We start from the raw sequence: 18,464 nt of genomic DNA, 5'->3' as shown, positions 1-18,464 counted from the left end.
TACACGTACACATGCCTTACATCCTCGATAAAAACTTTTCACTGCTTCTAACAACTTGCCTCCCACACCATATATTCTTAATACCTTCCACAGAGCATCTCTATCAACTCTATCATATGCCTTCTCCAGATCCATAAATGCTACATACAAGATAATATATGGCAAATTTTATTTGCATTATTATGTTTATAGGACAGGTAGTCTGACCTCTCCTCTGGTAGATCTGGTTGATGATGGTTTTATTACTGGTCAGGGAATTATAGTGATATATACATCCCCTCCCCTCCTCCCCACTCCTGAAGATAATTCAAACCTTTGATATATGACATGTGTGTTAGATATGTTTGTGTGGATGTGTGTGTGGTACTGGCTCTGTAGAACAGGTCAGGTCAGGGTCACACTAGTGATAGGAGTACTAGTGAACCCTAGCATGAGGGGTACAGGTGATTGTCACCCTAGTATTGGGGGTATTGGTGAGGGTCACCCTGGTATCAGGGGCACTGGTAAGAGTCATCCTGGTGTAATGGGTACTGATGAAGGCACTCTAATGTCAGGGGTACTGATGAGAATCATAATGGTGTCATTGGTAGTGTTGAGAGTCATTCTGGTGTCGTGGGTGCTGGTGAGAATCATCCTAGTATCAGGGGGTACTGTTCAGGGTCTCACCAGTGTAAAGGGTACTGATGAGGATCTCCTATTGTCAAGGTCACTGGTAAGCCCTAGTTTCAAGGGTTACTGGTGAGTCCTAGTGTCATTGGGTACTGTTTAGGGTCATCCTAGTATCAGGGGTACTTGTAAGGGTCACCCTTATGCCAAGAGTGAAGTTACTCAAATGGTAATATACACCTAAAGAGACATGATAATCATAGTAATTTATGGTTTGTTGGATGGATTTTGAAAAACTTGGAATATTCAGTATCGGTGCTCGGAGATGAAAAAAATATATTATTAAAGAAAAGAGATGTTGAGTTTGTAATATCATTATTTCCCAGCTCACCAGACAAGTGGGTTGTACAAAAACTAAGAACATTTGTGAAGCAAGAGGCAGATGAATTTAAGTGATTAATGGTTTTTGAACTGGAAAACAATATTCCAGTCATACTCCAATAAAGAATGAGAGGATGGATGAAAAATGAAATGCTGAGTAAAAGGCTGGTTGAAGCTATAGACATATCAATTTTGATATCTAAGATAAAAGGAATAGAATTAATAGAAGCAGCGAAGAGATCAAGAAGATATTAAAAAGTTTTAAACATACGATTGAGTTGGTAGATGTTACTACAGACAACAAAATTCAAATTCTTTGGAGTCAGAATTATCAGTCATTGGAATATTCAAATAGAAATAACTGAAAGGCTTAAAAAGAATACAGTATACAGTTAGTAAATGTTGGGATGATGAAGTGGTACGCATGATCTAGTACATGCACAAAACTACAGGAAAGTGAAACACAATAAGTTCCCAAGTGCACTTTCATGTAATGATAACATTGCCAGGGGAGATACAAGATAGAAGATGTAGAACAGTCAGTTGATATTCAAGGAAGTGACATAGCCAAGATGCCTTTGATAAACAAGCATTATCGGATGGTGATGTTCGAGTTGGTTTGTTTGGGTCTGGCATCATGCCTGTCATAAGATTTTTATTTTGTGGACATGAAAATGTTTACAAATCTTGCCCAAGGCAATGCTATCCAATTTGTGTAGGCCTTCACAAATATCAATGTTACAATTCTTTGTGTTTTTGATATTAGGAGATTCGGTTGTATTTCTTGTGGTAAAGGAGTTACAGTTAGTAACTGAATTTTCATCAATTCACTCAATACATTGGTCATGATTTTTAACATGATTAAACAAAGCATTTGATTCTTATCCTGTTCTTATACTATATTTAAGTTGCTTAAGTTTGGCATAAAGATCCTTACCAGTCAACCCAAATTAAAACATTACAATTTTGACACGGTATTCTGTAAACACAGCCTGCAGAATTTTCTTGTGAGTTTTTGATTAAGGTATTCTTTATAGTATTGTTATTGCTAAAGGCTACATTTACATTAAAGGATTTAAGTGACCTGGGAAGTAATGTACAATGATCACTTAAAGGGGGGAACTAAAAGATTCTTGGTATCAAGGGAAGGTGTGGGTTTAACTCTATGAAATGATTTCTTTGCCTGCTTAAGGGATTTATCAATGAAAGATCTAGGATACTTGTACTTGGATCCAATAGAATATATCTCCTCAAACTCATCATCAGTAAATTCTGGACTGCATATTTGTAAAGCCCTAAGGAACATGGACTGGAATGATGATAATTTAGCTCTGTCATGTTGAGCTGAGTAATAATGAATATGTGAATAAACATTGGTGGGTTTTCTGTAAATGCTAAACTTTAAAATGTTTCTATTCCTATGGATCATGCAATCCTTTGGTTTTATGCATGTAAATGACAGTACAAATACATGGTAAAGGGACTGGGCAACATGGGTGTGAAACACTCTCCTTTTAACACACAAATAGTAATCACACAACAACACCTGGTTAGGCTGGGGTATATGCACAGATTGGAGCAAAGACATGATGCATATAGATACAAGGTTAAGAAACAGTCAGCAGACATGTGAAATTCTCTCTATGTAGCACACAAATAGTAATCACAAATAGCAATCAAACACACACACACACACACACACACACACACACACACAAAAGTGTGAGGCAATATGGTTTTGGGGAAAGAAGGTTGTGTGTAACAAACCCCTCAGATTTCCGAGAGAAAGTGAGTTCCGTCATAGACAAGAGGGAAGGCTTGGTGGATTGTTTGCATCTAGACTCCCAGAATGCATCTGACACTCTGCCACATGAATTGGGGGGGGATGATTAAGAAGCTGGGCCACCAAGCAGGAATAAAGGGGAGTAACCTCTAATTAATAGATTATCTTTGTGGAAGAGAACAAAGTCCACCTGTCTAAGGAGCCATCTCCAAATAGTTAGAGGTTGCAAGTGTACTGCTACATGGTTCTTTTCCAGGACCATTATTCTTCTTGATCAATATGAATGTAATGTGAACAAAGTGTCCTCAGACAAAAGTAACACCAATAGCAGAATATACCTGGCTCACATCATCACACTATTAGTAAATCTGAAACACAAGTGAATTTCTACATTGGTTATTGAAACATGACAAAAATCTACTTAGTTATTTTCAATAGAAATACGACAAGAATATTCTCTATCAAAAACGAACCAATAAACACAGAGGTCAATTTTCTTTCAAAAATAAATGGAACCTTATTTACAATGTTAAAAGAAAGATTTCCAAAATTTCACAAATTGTTCACTGTTAACACAATGCCTGGTAACTTTCTTAATTTAAGTCACAACACACTGAGGTCAATGTGGCCAAACCTTACTATGCCAGTAGGTTTGGTAGTGCACACACTTTTACCCTAATTGCATGTCCATAAACATATCTATGCATTAACCCTTAACACAAGCACCACTTTGATAAGTCCTGCTCTAACACTAACTCCACATATTGATCTGTCTCACCTCCTTAGTGTAATTCACTTCTAGATCCCAGCCTGAGTACTTAGGTCAAACCGACCCTTCCTCGTAACTGCATGTTCCTCCAGCTTTACACCACAATCCATGCAGTCTAGCTACAGCTCGGAATATTCTATGCCACACCACAGAACTGGGTAGATCTCACCTGGCAAATTTCTCCCTAGGGGATCCCTTGGCATCATTGCAGCCATCTGACACAGTGTAGCAGACCAGATTCTGGGTACTGGATGTCCTTTCATGGTCAGCATCCCTCAGACAATGCCAAGTCACCAACACTCTGATTCCTGTCAAAAACCCATAATATCCTCTCAGCCAGGAATTCCCCATATCATCACAACCATCTATGATTCTTTATGCATCATATACAACCTTGTTCCACAAAATCAATCACATAACTGCTTAGATAAGAACAAAATTTCCACCACACTTATTGGACATGTTGATGTTACAGTCGCCATGCGTGTGCCCAGGCTACCAACCCACTGGACGGGCTCCCTTCTACCATGCCACAGGCCTACCAACCTTAACCAGCTAGTTTCCCTTATGAAGGTCCAGAGAAGATCAACAGAGATGGCTCAAGAATTAAGAGCTTAATTACAGAATGATGCTAGAAGCTTTGAATATGCTCACCATGGGAGAGAGAAAAGTGAAGGGATTTTTAGATTAGATTGATGAAGTAAACAAGTAAACAGTTTCTTGAAAGATTTAGAGATAGGACGACCACAGTACATTACTTGGAATTTAGCAAGAAAAAAACTTGTTAAAAAGAATGTAGAGGAGTCCTCATGGTACAAAAGTGGTATGTGAATGGAATGGACTGAAAGGGGATGTGGTAAATTTGGGCAGCATACAGAAGTTTGAATAGTAGTAGGATAGTGGAGAATGTTCAGGATATTGGTACTCATGAGTGTAAGATCCCCTCTCCACACTGAACAAGTAGGTAATTACACAAAAAAAATTCCTCACCATGAAAGAGATAAGAATGAGGGGTGGCTTGATCACAACCTTTAAGTTTTTAAAACAGATTGATTACATGGACAGTGAACAGTGCTTTGAGAGATGCAAGGGTAGAGTTACTAAAAGACATAACAAAATTAAGTAAGATACTTGTTAGAAGATTTTTAAAAAAGAACTTTGATAATGTAAGAAAGGTGGATAGATTGAATTGGATGACTGAGGACATGGTTATGCAGACTACATAAAGAAGAAGCTGTATGATAATACAGAATGTTCAAGAGATGGAGCCCCTTCAAATGTAAAACTCCCTCCTGGTGCAGTACAAAAAGGTAATTACAACACATTCTTTCTGTCTCTCTCTCTCTATTTTTGAGAGACACTGTGGTCAATTGAAAGAAGGGAAAGCTGTAAAAGGGAAAATCATGCCAAGACTCAGTTTGTTAGGGTGGGAGGCGTGGGTGGAATGGTGGTGAGTGGGCTGGTGGCTGAACTAGTGTGTGTGGGAGCTCTTGCTAAAGGTGCAGTAGCCGTAGTAGGACGGGTGTTCCTCCCACACACCACCCTCCCCACCCACCTCCTTGCCTACCTCATCTTCCATTCACCCACCCACACATCCAGTCATGTTGTCTGCTAGTAATCCCAGCCAGCTAATACTATGACAGTTTTGGTTTTGATGCCTCGTGCAGCATACAAAATGCAGGAGAGTCTTATTATCCTCCTCATGTATATTGTGCATATACATCCACTGGTTCTTATAACTTATGCATCATGCAAGGTGCAGGAGAGTCATATTTTCCTCCTCATGTATATGGTATACATCCACTGATTCTGATAATTAATGCAGCATACAAAATGCAGGAGAGTCATGTTGTCCTCCTTATTCTTCCATCTCTCCAAGGTGTCCAGACATACTGCAGACACGTTTTTCCAGAAACATTCCATAAAATATCTCATCAAAAATTACTAGCAAAATTATAGTCATGATACAGATGGTGTTTTACTTCATCTGCAAAATAATTGCTTGACTTGTCATAAACAAAGAGGTCAAGCCTCAGAATGGTTAGATGTAACAAGAGGTTCACAAATTATTGTGAGATAGGGATTGCTGAAAGATCCATTAACATTATCTCTGTTATTGTGCAACATATGTTCAAATGTTCAGTGGAGGATTGGGGACCAGAGATCAGTACACACAAATGTTAAGTGACTCTTGTAAACTGTAAAAAATGTTCTGCTTAAATACTTTTTCAGGTACCTAGAAGGCTAGTTAGGTAAATATTTTTGAAAAACAATAAAGCTGGCTAATGCAGACACAAAAAAAATTGGGATGACAATAGCACATGATCACTTGTTAGTGATCTTTTGCTAGCTGGCAGTAGCTTCCACCAAGACAGGAAGTCTGATTCACTTGAGCATACAATGGTGATGTAACCCACATTCTTCTATGTATATCTCTGATGCCCATTCTCTTCTGGAACTCTCATCAAGGGGGTGGCCATGGCAGAAGAATCATCACTTACCCCCTGTCCTAACATGCCCCTTGTATCCACCATTTCATGCATTTTATTGCCATTTTCTCCCTCCAATACTCTTCCACTCTACTTCTACATGGCACAGGTGGTCTTCCTCTCACATCAACTCCTTTAATTGTGCTATCATGCACTCTTATTGTAAATTCTTCATCTTGCATTTTTTCCATATGCCCAAACCACCTCAAAGTATTATGTTTCACCAATTTTCCCACTCCAAAATTAATTCACTGTGCATTCACTGTCATAACAAATCCATCATACACACCCCTCATTTCTTTTTTCACTCCATATAGTCATACCACATGCTCTTCTCAATTAGCTCATTTCCACAGCCTGGATTCACGACCTCAGTGATTCATTCCATGTCCATGTTTCAGCTACATAGGTCAGGGTTAGAAGGACAGTGCTCTCCCTTCATCCTCTCATGATTTCCATACCTGCACTTCTGCCCTTCATTACACTATTAAGGGACCCAGGGATTCTTTTACCTAGTACTGCCCTTTCCTTTATCTTTCCTTCCATTTCACCAAACTTACTCAAGATAGCTCCCAAATACTTAAGTTCTTTTACCTCTGTCAGTCTTTCCTCCCCCATATCTATAAGACAATTTAGTACACTTTATTCTCTCACTCTGAAGGGTTTTGCAAAATGTTTACTTTCACTCTATTTCCTTTCAAATACCATAACTCTACTTTTTCTCACATTTGCCTCCAGTCACCTACGCTTACATGCATCATACAATGCATTTGCAACTTTCTGCATCTCCTCTTTATTCTCAGCAAACAACACAGCATCATCTGCAAACAAGCTTGTCACTAGCCAATGTACCTCTTTACCACACTCCATTTCTGCACCCCTTTTCCCTAGATTTGCTTTCCTCTCTTATCAATCTTCCCATGTAAATGTTAAAAAGCTATTGTGACATCACACACCCCTGCCTTACACCCATGTTTATACCGAAACTTTCACTCAACTCTCCATCCACTCTTACTCATGTATTTGCTCTACTATAGAAGGCTCTTACACCATCCAACAGTTGTCCCCTACCCTATGTATCTGTAACGCATCCCCTAAAGTATTTTACTCAGCTGTGTTATACGCTTTTTCCAGATCCATAAAAGCTGCATACAGTTTCTTATATTTTGCTAGATACTTTTCCACAGTTGATTTCACCACAAAAATCTGAGACACGCATCCCTTATCCTTCTTAAAACCCCCTTGCTCCTCACTTATTCTACATTCTAATGTCTTTGTTTACCACATATTCAAACTTCTGCCCACCCCTGAAGACTGCAACACATATGCACCAGTGTCTTGTATATATTGTTTTCAGTATTCATGTGAGCATATGTAAACATAAGTATGTTTGTTCTTATTTTGGTGTTATTTGCTTTTAATTCATTTACCATGGGTAGGGCATATATATCATGGAAATTTTTTCATGTTCACTTTGGCAAGGGCATATAGGTTACTAATTCTTCAAATAATTGCCTCTGTCAGTAATGCTTGTAGTGGCATCCATTTACTGTTTCCAGACACTGCATCCTAAAAGTTTTACATATGTGGGTCTGTATATGTGTAGATGTTAAGGAATACTGCACAAGATCTGTGATGTCAAGTTATGTAATAATTTTTTGAAGTTGCATCTCTTTTTACAAGATTATAGGTATTACTGACGAAAACTCTTAGTAATGATATTTGTTTGTAACAGAAAGACTTACAAAATACCACACATCTAACTGAACTGTGTATGCCTGGCAGCAGAGAAGCTTTGAATTAAAAGATACATTGAAGTAAACAAAGTTTCACCAGGGTGACGTATATCATTTTACTCTTTTTCAAAAATTTATGCGTAGTTAATCATGATAATAATCTTTAGGAGGTACTTTTTAAACATTTGTGAATTTCCCATGTACAGTGTCCCTGAATATTATGACTGTTGCAGTGAAAGGTTTAAATATGATGACTGATGAGGCCTTGTAGTTCCCAGGGATAAGCACACACTCAACCAGTGCATGCCCACCCTGACCAGGTTTGCTAAACCATGGAACATCTGCTACCTGCATGCACCTGTCAGCACCTGACTGAAATTTTGTGGGGATTGATCTTTTTAAGGTTGTTTCCCTCATCTGAGAGGACTGACAACAACTGGGCCATACATCCCAAGAGCTAGACACCTGTATTATGTACAGAACTTGACCTATAGCTAGCTGGTCAGTTCCATGGATGGCTCTCTGCAGGACATGCTTAGTTCAGGGACTAATGTCACCTAATTTTACATCTGCACTTACAAACCAGGTTTTAGGACTCTGTGTCACATGTAGCATGGGTATCAGCATAATGTGCTATATAGGTTCGATATTAATTGTAGTATTCTCTAAGCTATTGAGTGCCACTGAAATGTTGTTGTTTGGTTAATGAATAGGCAGTTTATGATGAAATATTTCTGTTTTCATTTTTGACTGCTGAGTTGTTAATATCAAAGAGATTTATGTTGGTTAGTGGTTACGACTAACAAAGACTGTATTGCTTGTGTTGCAGACATTACTGAGTGAGTTCAACAAGGAGCAAGAGGCATTCATCAAGGCCAAGGGTGGCAAGGGTGGTGAGGCCTTACCGCCCTGGGTAGGCTACCCTGATGAGGAGAGTCTGAAGGAGGAGATCCTCGCTCTCTCTACTGTAAGTACCCTTTCTTGTATGGCAGGGGGTTTCTCTGTTTCTCTCTTATCTTTTTATTCTTTCTTTGGTGAGTCAGTTGATAGGTGAAGTTTTAATGAAAGCTTTCAACATGAGAGACAGAAAACTGATTATGAAAATGTTTAAAGTATCCATAGATGCAAACTTGAATACAGCTGTAGTGTATGGTCTCCATGAAAGCAAATTAAAATCAGAGTTAGAAAGAACTGAGAAATACTTCATAAGTAAAATCGAGGAAATAAAACATGCAAACTATCATGAGAGTATGAAAGAACTTAATGTCAAGAGAGAAGAGAAGAATACATGATAATCTGTGCAAGGCAAGAAATTGAAAGAATCAAATACAGCTTAATTGAACAAAAACCATCCAGTAGGGGAGAAACAGCATAATAAAGCCTGCAGAAGTCCCATGGTATATACAAAAAGGATTGTGAAGGTAAAGTATATGAGATCCATGTGAAAAAAGATAGACTTCTTAAATTTTGCCAAGTGAAATTAAAAGCTGCTTGACCTCTTTCACTTAAGCAGTAAAACTCTGACATGCCTTTGATATCATTGATCCATCATCATAGTACACGCTGAAGTACTGATTGCATTTCAAACATTCTTCCTTGATGAATATAATCTCAGGTTTGAAAAGATCTTATCAGGTTGTAATGATAAGCGGTGGCTGGCAAAACAGGAACTTTCATAACTTTTCGACTTTTTGATGTGTGTATACCATTACTGGGACATTACTTGAACTGGATATCTCAGTGGAGTAGATGAAATGTTAAGTTCAGTGCCTCCAAGACCCAGTTTCTGCCAATCTCTCTATTGAGAATTGCTCACAACTTTCTCCTTCTACTGTTCTATAATTCCATCTCATAACTTGATGAACATACTTGGTATTAACTGAACATACACTCTATCTTGAAACCTCACATTATGGAAATAGATAAGCCTGCCTTTAAGAAACTAAGAGTCCTGCTTGGATGTTGAAGTTTCTTTTCTTTCAAGCAGTTATTACATTTATGCAAAGGATTGATCTGTTCTTATATGGAGTACTGCTCTCACATAGGGGTGGTTCTAGCTCTGCAACCTTACTTGAAAGAGTTGAGTCAGAAGCTGCCTGACTTTTCAACTCTCTTAGGATAACTTTACAACTTGACTCACATGCCCTAAAGCTGCAGTATGGTTCACATTCACCTTTTAAGAGTTAGCTGCTTTTGTGCCCCCACCACTAGTGAGACTATGCAATACTTGGCATGCTGTTGCGTCAAACGATCTGTTGGCATCCCATGGGTGGACCATTTTGATAAATGTTTCTCTCCTTATGCCTAGAAGCTTTTCAATTCTCTACCCTCTCATGTCTTTCCCAATTGCTATGACCTGGCACATTCTTAAAGACAGGTTTTACAGTTCCTCCAAAATTCAAAAATACTCTTCCTTGTCTCTTCTTTTTCTAATTCAGTAACTTCTCTATATTTCAATGAAGGCTTGGCTGTGATATGGACTTTTTTCCATGACTGGAGCCTCCAACATAAAAAAAAAAAAGACAGCAGATATTTGCTATTATCAGTTATGGATGTCACTTGCCACCTACAACCACAGTTGGGAAAATACATGCATCAGTCCCTTAGAACATCATAAAAAGTGCATATGTCATCTGAGCATGAATACCAATTGTACATGCTTACTACTGTAGTTAGTTTTAGGATAATAATACACATTCTGTTGTATGAATGTTAATATTTTTGGGTATGTATGAAATTGTTTGTTCATTTATTTATGTAAATAGAAAGCATGTGTAAGATGCAAAAAATTATTCAAAATATATGAGATATGTAAAAAATACATTTATGTATTGTGAAGTATGCCTTGAAAAAAGTTCATGAATTGTGTAATGTGATAAGGTGTCTATAGCATGCAGTTATATCAGGAAAAAACTTAATCACCAATTACTCCCATAGATCAGGAGCATCATCATAGTATAGGCCCTTCCTGTCCACCCATCACCCTCCCACACCAACATAAAAGAAAGCATACTTTTTTTTTATTGAAGTATAAAAAAAGACATTATCTTTAATGGGAAAAGAATACTTAGATTTTTTTTTTTGGTTATGACTTAAGGATTAACCCTTTCACACACTTCATATGACACCTTATGAAGCTACTGATCCATGCTTCATATGATATTTCATTTGTTCCATCGTTCAGTTTAGAGTCTTAGCTAATTCTTACTTCTACCAAATGCCCATAGATATGATCTATTAGCCTACACCATAGCTGGAAAAATATCACATATTCACCCAGTGATTGTAAATGAAAGTCCAAATGCATCATCGTCATGTGATTCCAGATGTACATATTCACTGTGGTAATCATTTTTAGAGTGATGGAGCCACTAGACTAGCATTAAAAGGACAGGAATAGAAATTAGGTCAGTTAATCCTGAAGTTGATAGTTCTATGATGTATTTGACACAGTTGCAAAAGGACACAAGCAGTCAAGTGTTAGGAGCAGATGTCCAGTTGGATATTTTTATGTCAATTTTTCTCTTAAGTACAGTGTAAACAGTTAAAGTAACACCAAAGGGATGAAGTTGAGACAATAAAAAAACTCATTTACAGGACCGACGGAATTTTGTGCGTAGCCCTCCAACTGGTGTAAGCTTCGAGTTTGATTTAGAGGCCTTCCTCCCCGTTGCTCAAGCCACACTTGCCGCTGACCCCAACCTAGAAAAGATGCGCTTTGAACTGGTGCCTAAAACGTAAGTTTCCAAAAGTTTGTATAACCTTTTATTATATTTTATATTTCACAGCTATAATGGCATGGGCAAATGTATGCCCCAACCATGACACACACATATATATATATATATATATATATATATATATATATATATATATATATATATATATATATATATATATATATATTCCTTTTTTCTTTCAAACTATTTGCCATTTCCCGCATTAGCGAGGTAGCGTTAAGAACAGAGGACTGGGCCTTTGAGGGAATATCCCCGGGTTCGATCCTGGCTGTTGGAGGTTTGTATGTTCTATGAAGGTGCGTGTTCATATGCACTTTATTCTTGTGTGTATATATATATATATATATATATATATATATATATATATTTTTTTTTTTTTTTTTTTTTTTTTATACTTTGTCGCTGTCTCCCGCGTTTGCGAGGTAGCGCAAGGAAACAGACGAAAGAAATGGCCCAACCCCCCCCATACACATGTACATACACACGTCCACACACGCAATATACATACCTACACAGCTTTCCATGGTTTACCCCAGACGCTTCACATGCCTTGATTCAATCCACTGACAGCACGTCAACCCCTGTATACCACATCGCTCCAATTCACTCTATTCCTTGCTCTCCTTTCACCCTCCTGCATGTTCAGGCCCCGATCACACAAAATCCTTTTCACTCCATCTTTCCACCTCCAATTTGGTCTCCCTCTTCTCCTCGTTCCCTCCACCTCCGACACATATATCCTCTTGGTCAATCTTTCCTCACTCATTCTCTCCATGTGCCCAAACCATTTCAAAACACCCTCTTCTGCTCTCTCAACCACGCTCTTTTTATTTCCACACATCTCTCTTACCCTTACGTTACTTACTCGATCAAACCACCTCACACCACACATTGTCCTCAAACATCTCATTTCCAGCACATCCATCCTCCTGCGCACAACTCTATCCATAGCCCACGCCTCGCAACCATACAACATTGTTGGAACTACTATTCCTTCAAACATACCCATTTTTGCTTTCCGGGATAATGTTCTCGACTTCCACACATTTTTCAAGGCTCCCAAAATTTTCGCCCCCTCCCCCACCCTATGATCCACTTCCGCTTCCATGGTTCCATCCGCTGACAGATCCACTCCCAGATATCTAAAACACTTCACTTCCTCCAGTTTTTCTCCATTCAAACTCACCTCCCAATTGACTTGACCCTCAACCCTACTGTACCTAATAACCTTGCTCTTATTGACATTTACTCTTAACTTTCTTCTTCCACACACTTTACCAAACTCCGTCACCAGCTTCTGCAGTTTCTCACATGAATCCGCCACCAGCGCTGTATCATCAGCGAACAACAACTGACTCACTTCCCAAGCTCTCTCATCCCCAACAGACTTCATACTTGCCCCTCTTTCCAAAACTCTTGCATTTACCTCCCTAACAACCCCATCCATATATATATATATATATATATATATATATATATATATTTTTTTTTTTTGCTTTGTCGCTGTCTCCCGCGTTTGCAAGGTAGCGCAAGGAAACAGACGAAAGAAATGGCCCAACCCACCCCCATACACATGTATATACATACGTCCACACACGCAAATATACATACCTACACAGCTTTCCATGGTTTACCCCAGACGCTTCACATGCCCTGATTCAATCCACTGACAGCACGTCAACCCCGGTATACCACATCGCTCCAATTCACTCTATTCCTTGCCCTCCTTTCACCCTCCTGCATGTTCAGGCCCCGATCACACAAAATCTTTTTCACTCCATCTTTCCACCTCCAATTTGGTCTCCCTCTTCTCCTCGTTCCCTCCACCTCCGACACATATATCCTCTTGGTCAATCTTTCCTCACTCATTCTCTCCATGTGCCCAAACCATTTCAAAACACCCTCTTCTGCTCTCTGAACCACGCTCTTTTTATTTCCACACATCTCTCTTACCCTTACGTTATTTACTCGATCAAACCACCTCACACCACACATTGTCCTCAAACATCTCATTTCCAGCACATCCATCCTCCTGCGCACCACTCTATCCATAGCCCACGCCTCGCAACCATACAACATTGTTGGAACCACTATTCCTTCAAACATACCCATTTTTGCTTTCCGAGATAATGTTCTCGACTTCCACACATTCTTCAAGGCCCCCAGAATTTTCGCCCCCTCCCCCACCCTATGATCCACTTTTGCTTCCATGGTTCCATCCACTGCCAGATCCACTCCTAGATATCTAAAACACTTTACTTCCTCCAGTTTTTCTCCATTCAAACTTACCTCCCAGTTGACTTGACCCTCAACCCTACTGTACCTAATAACCTTGCTCTTATTCACATTTACTCTTAACTTTCTTCTTTCACACACTTTACCAAACTCAGTCACCAGCTTCTGCAGTTTCTCACATGAATCAGCCACCAGCGCTGTATCATCAGCGAACAACAACTGACTCACTTCCCAAGCTCTCTCATCCCCAACAGACTTCATACTTGCCCCTCTTTCCAAAACTCTTGCATTCACCTCCCTAACAACCCCATCCATAAACAAATTAAACAACCATGGAGACATCACACACCTCTGCCGCAAACTTACATTCACTGAGAACCAATCACTTTCCTCTCTTCCTACACGTACACATGCCTTACATCCTCGATAAAAACTTTTCACTGCTTCTAACAACTTGCCTCCCACACCATATATTCTTAATACCTTCCACAGAGGATCTCTATCAACTCTATCATATGCCTTCTCCAGATCCATAAATGCTACATACAAATCCATTTGCTTTTCTAAGTATCTCTCATATACATTCTTCAAAGCAAACACCTGATCCACACATCCTCTACCACTTCTGAAACCACACTGCTCTTCCCCAATCTGACGCTCTGTACATGCCTTCACCCTCTCAATCAATACCCTCCCTTATAATTTACCAGGAATACTCAACAAACTTATACCTCTGTAATTTGAGCACTCACTCTTATCCCCTTTGCCTTTGTACAATGGCACTATGCACGCATTCCGCCAATCCTCAGGCACCTCACCATGAGTCATACATACATTAAATAACCTTACCAACCAGTCAATAATACAGTCACCCCCTTTTTTAATAAATTCCACTGCAATACCATCCAAACCTGCTGCCTTGCTGGCTTTCATCTTCCGCAAAGCTTTTACTACCTCTTCTCTGTTTACCAAATCATTTTCCCTAACCCTCTCACTTTGCACACCACCTCGACCAAAACACACTATATCTGCCACTCTATCATCAAATACATTCAACAAACCATCAAAATACTCACTCCATCTCCTTCTCACATCACCACTACTTGTTATCACCTCCCCATTTGCACCCTTCGCTGAAGTTCCCATTTGCTCCCGTGTCTTACGCACTTTATTTACCTCCTTCCAGAACATCTTTTTATTCTCCCTAAAATTTAATGATACTCTCTCACCCCAACCCTCATTTGCCCTCTTTTTCACCTCTTGCACCTTTCTCTTGACCTCCTGTCTCTTTCTTTTATACATCTCCCACTCAATTGCATTTTTTCCCTGCAAAAATCGTCCAAATGCCTCTCTCTTCTCTTTCACTAATACTCTTACTTCTTCATCCCACCACTCACTACCCTTTCTAATCAACCCACCTCCCACTCTTCTCATGCCACAAGCATCTTTTGCACAATCCATCACTGATTCCCTAAATACATCCCATTCCTCCCCCACTCCCCTTACTTCCATTGTTCTCACCTTTTTCCATTCTGTACTCAGTCTCTCCTGGTACTTCCTCACACAAGTCTCCTTCCCAAGCTCACTTACTCTCACCACCCTCTTCACCCCAACATTCACTCTTCTTTTCTGAAAACCCATACAAATCTTCACCTAAGCCTCCACAAGATAATGATCAGACATCCCTCCAGTTGCACCTCTCAGCACATTAACATCCAAAAGTCTCTCTTTCGCGCGCCTGTCAATTAACACGTAATCCAATAACGCTCTCTGGCCATCTCTCCTACTTACATACGTATACTTATGTATATCTCGCTTTTTAAACCAGGTATTCCCAATCACCAGTCCTTTTTCAGCACATAAATCTACAAGCTCTTCACCATTTCCATTTACAACACTGAACACCCCATGTATACCAATTATTCCCTCAACTGCCACATTATATATATATATATATATATATATATATATATATATATCTTTCTTTCTTTCAAACTATTCGCCATTTCCCGCGTTAGCAAGGTAGCATTAAGAACAGAGGACTGGGCCTCTGAGGGAATATCCTCACCTGGTCCCCTTCTCTGTTCCTTCTTTTGGAAAATATATGTATATATGTATATATTATTTATTCATTTATTTATTTTGCTTCGTCGCTGTCTCCCGCGTCAGCAAGGTAGCGCAAGGAAACAGACGAAAGAATGGCCCAACCCACCCACATGCACATGTATATACATACACGTCCACACAAGCAATATACATACCTATACATCTCAATGTATACATATATATACACACACAGAGTGGTGGGATGAAGAAGTAAGAGTATTAGTGAAAGAGAAGAGAAAGGCATTTGGACGATTTTTGCAGGGAAAAAATGAAATTGAGTGGGAGATGTATAAAAGAAAGAGACAGGAGGTCAAGAGAAAGGTGCAAGAGGTGAAAAAAAGGGCAAATGAGAGTTGGGGTGAGAGAGTATCATTAAATTTTAGGGAGAATAAAAAGATGTTCTGGAAGGAGGTAAATAAAGTGCGTAAGACAAGGGAGCAAATGGGAACTTCAGTGAAGGGCGCAAATGGGGAGGTGATAACAAGTAGTGGTGATGTGAGAAGGAGATGGAGTGAGTATTTTGAAGGTTTGTTGAATGTGTTTGATGATAGAGTGGCAGATATAGGGTGTTTTGGTCGAGGTGGTGTGCAAAGTGAGAGGGTTAGGGAAAATGATTTGGTAAATAGAGAAGAGGTAGTAAAAGCTTTGCGGAAGATGAAAGCCGGCAAGGCAGCAGGTTTGGATGGTATTGCAGTGGAATTTATTAAAAAAGGGGGTGACTGTATTGTTGACTGGTTGGTAAGGTTATTTAATGTATGTATGACTCATGGTGAGGTGCCTGAGGATTGGCGGAATGCGTGCATAGTGCCATTGTACAAAGGCAAAGGGGATAAGAGTGAGTGCTCAAATTACAGAGGTATAAGTTTGTTGAGTATTCCTGGTAAATTATATGGGAGGATATTGATTGAGAGGGTGAAGGCATGTACAGAGCATCAGATTGGGGAAGAGCAGTGTGGTTTCAGAAGTGGTAGAGGATGTGTGGATCAGGTGTTTGCTTTGAAGAATGTATGTGAGAAATACTTAGAAAAGCAAATGGATTTGTATGTAGCATTTATGGATCTGGAGAAGGCATATGATAGAGTTGATAGAGATGCTCTGTGGAAGGTATTAAGAATATATGGTGTGGGAGGCAAGTTGTTAGAAGCAGTGAAAAGTTTGTATCGAGGATGTAAGGCATGTGTACGTGTAGGAAGAGAGGAAAGTGATTGGTTCTCAGTGAATGTAGGTTTGCGGCAGGGGTGTGTGATGTCTCCATGGTTGTTTAATATGTTTATGGATGGGGTGGTTAGGGAGGTGAATGCAAGAGTTTTGGAAAGAGGGGCAAGTATGAAGTCTGTTGGGGATGAGAGAGCTTGGGAAGTGAGTCAGTTGTTGTTCGCTGATGATACAGCGCTGGTGGCTGATTCATGTGAGAAACTGCAGAAGCTGGTGACTGAGTTTGGTAAAGTGTGTGAAAGAAGAAAGTTAAGAGTAAATGTGAATAAGAGCAAGGTTATTAGGTACAGTAGGGTTGAGGGTCAAGTCAATTGGGAGGTGAGTTTGAATGGAGAAAAACTGGAGGAAGTGAAGTGTTTTAGATATCTGGGAGTGGATCTGGCAGCGGATGGAACCATGGAAGTGGAAGTGGATCATAGGGTAGGGGAGGGGGCGAAAATTCTGGGAGCCTTGAAGAATGTGTGGAAGTCGAGAACATTATCTCGGAAAGCAAAAATGGGTATGTTTGAAGGAATAGTGGTTCCAACAATGTTGTATGGTTGCGAGGCGTGGGCTATGGATAGAGTTGTGCACAGGAGGATGGATGTGCTGGAAATGAGATGTTTGAGGACAATGTGTGGTGTGAGGTGGTTTGATCGAGTAAGTAACGTAAGGGTAAGAGAGATGTGTGGAAATAAAAAGAGCGTGGTTGAGAGAGCAGAAGAGGGTGTTTTGAAATGGTTCGGGCACATGGAGAGAATGAGTGAGGAAAGATTGACCAAGAGGATATATGTGTTGGAGGTGGAGGGAACGAGGAGAAGAGGGAGACCAAATTGGAGGTGGAAAGATGGAGTGAAAAAGATTTTGTGTGATCGGGGCCTGAACATGCAGGAGGGTGAAAGGGGGGCAAGGAATAGAGTGAATTGGAGCGATGTGGTATACCGGGGTTGACGTGCTGTCAGTGGATTGAATCAAGGCATGTGAAGCGTCTGGGGTAAACCATGGAAAGCTGTGTAGGTATGTATATTTGCGTGTGTGGACGTATGTATATACATGTGTATGGGGGTGGGTTGGGCCATTTCTTTCGTCTGTTTCCTTGCGCTACCTCGCAAACTCGGGAGACAGCGGCAAAAAAAAAAAAAGAAAAAAACATAATTCATACTGTGCCTTTATTCATTCCCATCGCCACCCTGCCACACATGAAATATCAACCCCCTCCACCCTTATGTGCTCAAGGTAGTGCTAGGAAAAGACAACAAAGGCCACATTCATTCACACTCAGTCTCTAGGTGTCATGTGATAATGTACCGAAACCACAGCTCCCTTTCCACATCCAGGGCCCCACAGAACTTTCCATGGTTTACCCTAGATGCTTCATGTGCCCTGGTTCAATCCAGTGACAGCATGTCCACCTCAGTATACCAC

General features: G+C 39.9%; 1 protein-coding gene across 9 annotated transcripts in view; it reads left to right on the top strand.

Annotated features, from left to right (window-relative positions):
• Positions 1–18,464, top strand: part of Sap47 (Synapse-associated protein 47kD) — a 237,540-nt gene that overhangs the window by 165,740 nt on the left and 53,336 nt on the right. For all 9 annotated transcript variants that reach the window (XM_071663769.1, XM_071663770.1, XM_071663771.1 and 6 more), the window contains 2 exons: positions 8,594–8,731; positions 11,362–11,501. In XM_071663769.1, coding sequence (XP_071519870.1) covers positions 8,594–8,731; positions 11,362–11,501 — 278 coding nt within the window. The remainder of the gene's footprint in view (positions 1–8,593; positions 8,732–11,361; positions 11,502–18,464) is intronic.

Source organism: Panulirus ornatus, chromosome 7 (genome assembly GCF_036320965.1).
Source record: "Panulirus ornatus isolate Po-2019 chromosome 7, ASM3632096v1, whole genome shotgun sequence".
NCBI classification, from domain to species: domain Eukaryota; kingdom Metazoa; phylum Arthropoda; class Malacostraca; order Decapoda; family Palinuridae; genus Panulirus; species Panulirus ornatus.
Note: the sequence above shows the minus strand (reverse complement) of the source record. Positions and strands in the feature narration are given on the sequence as shown.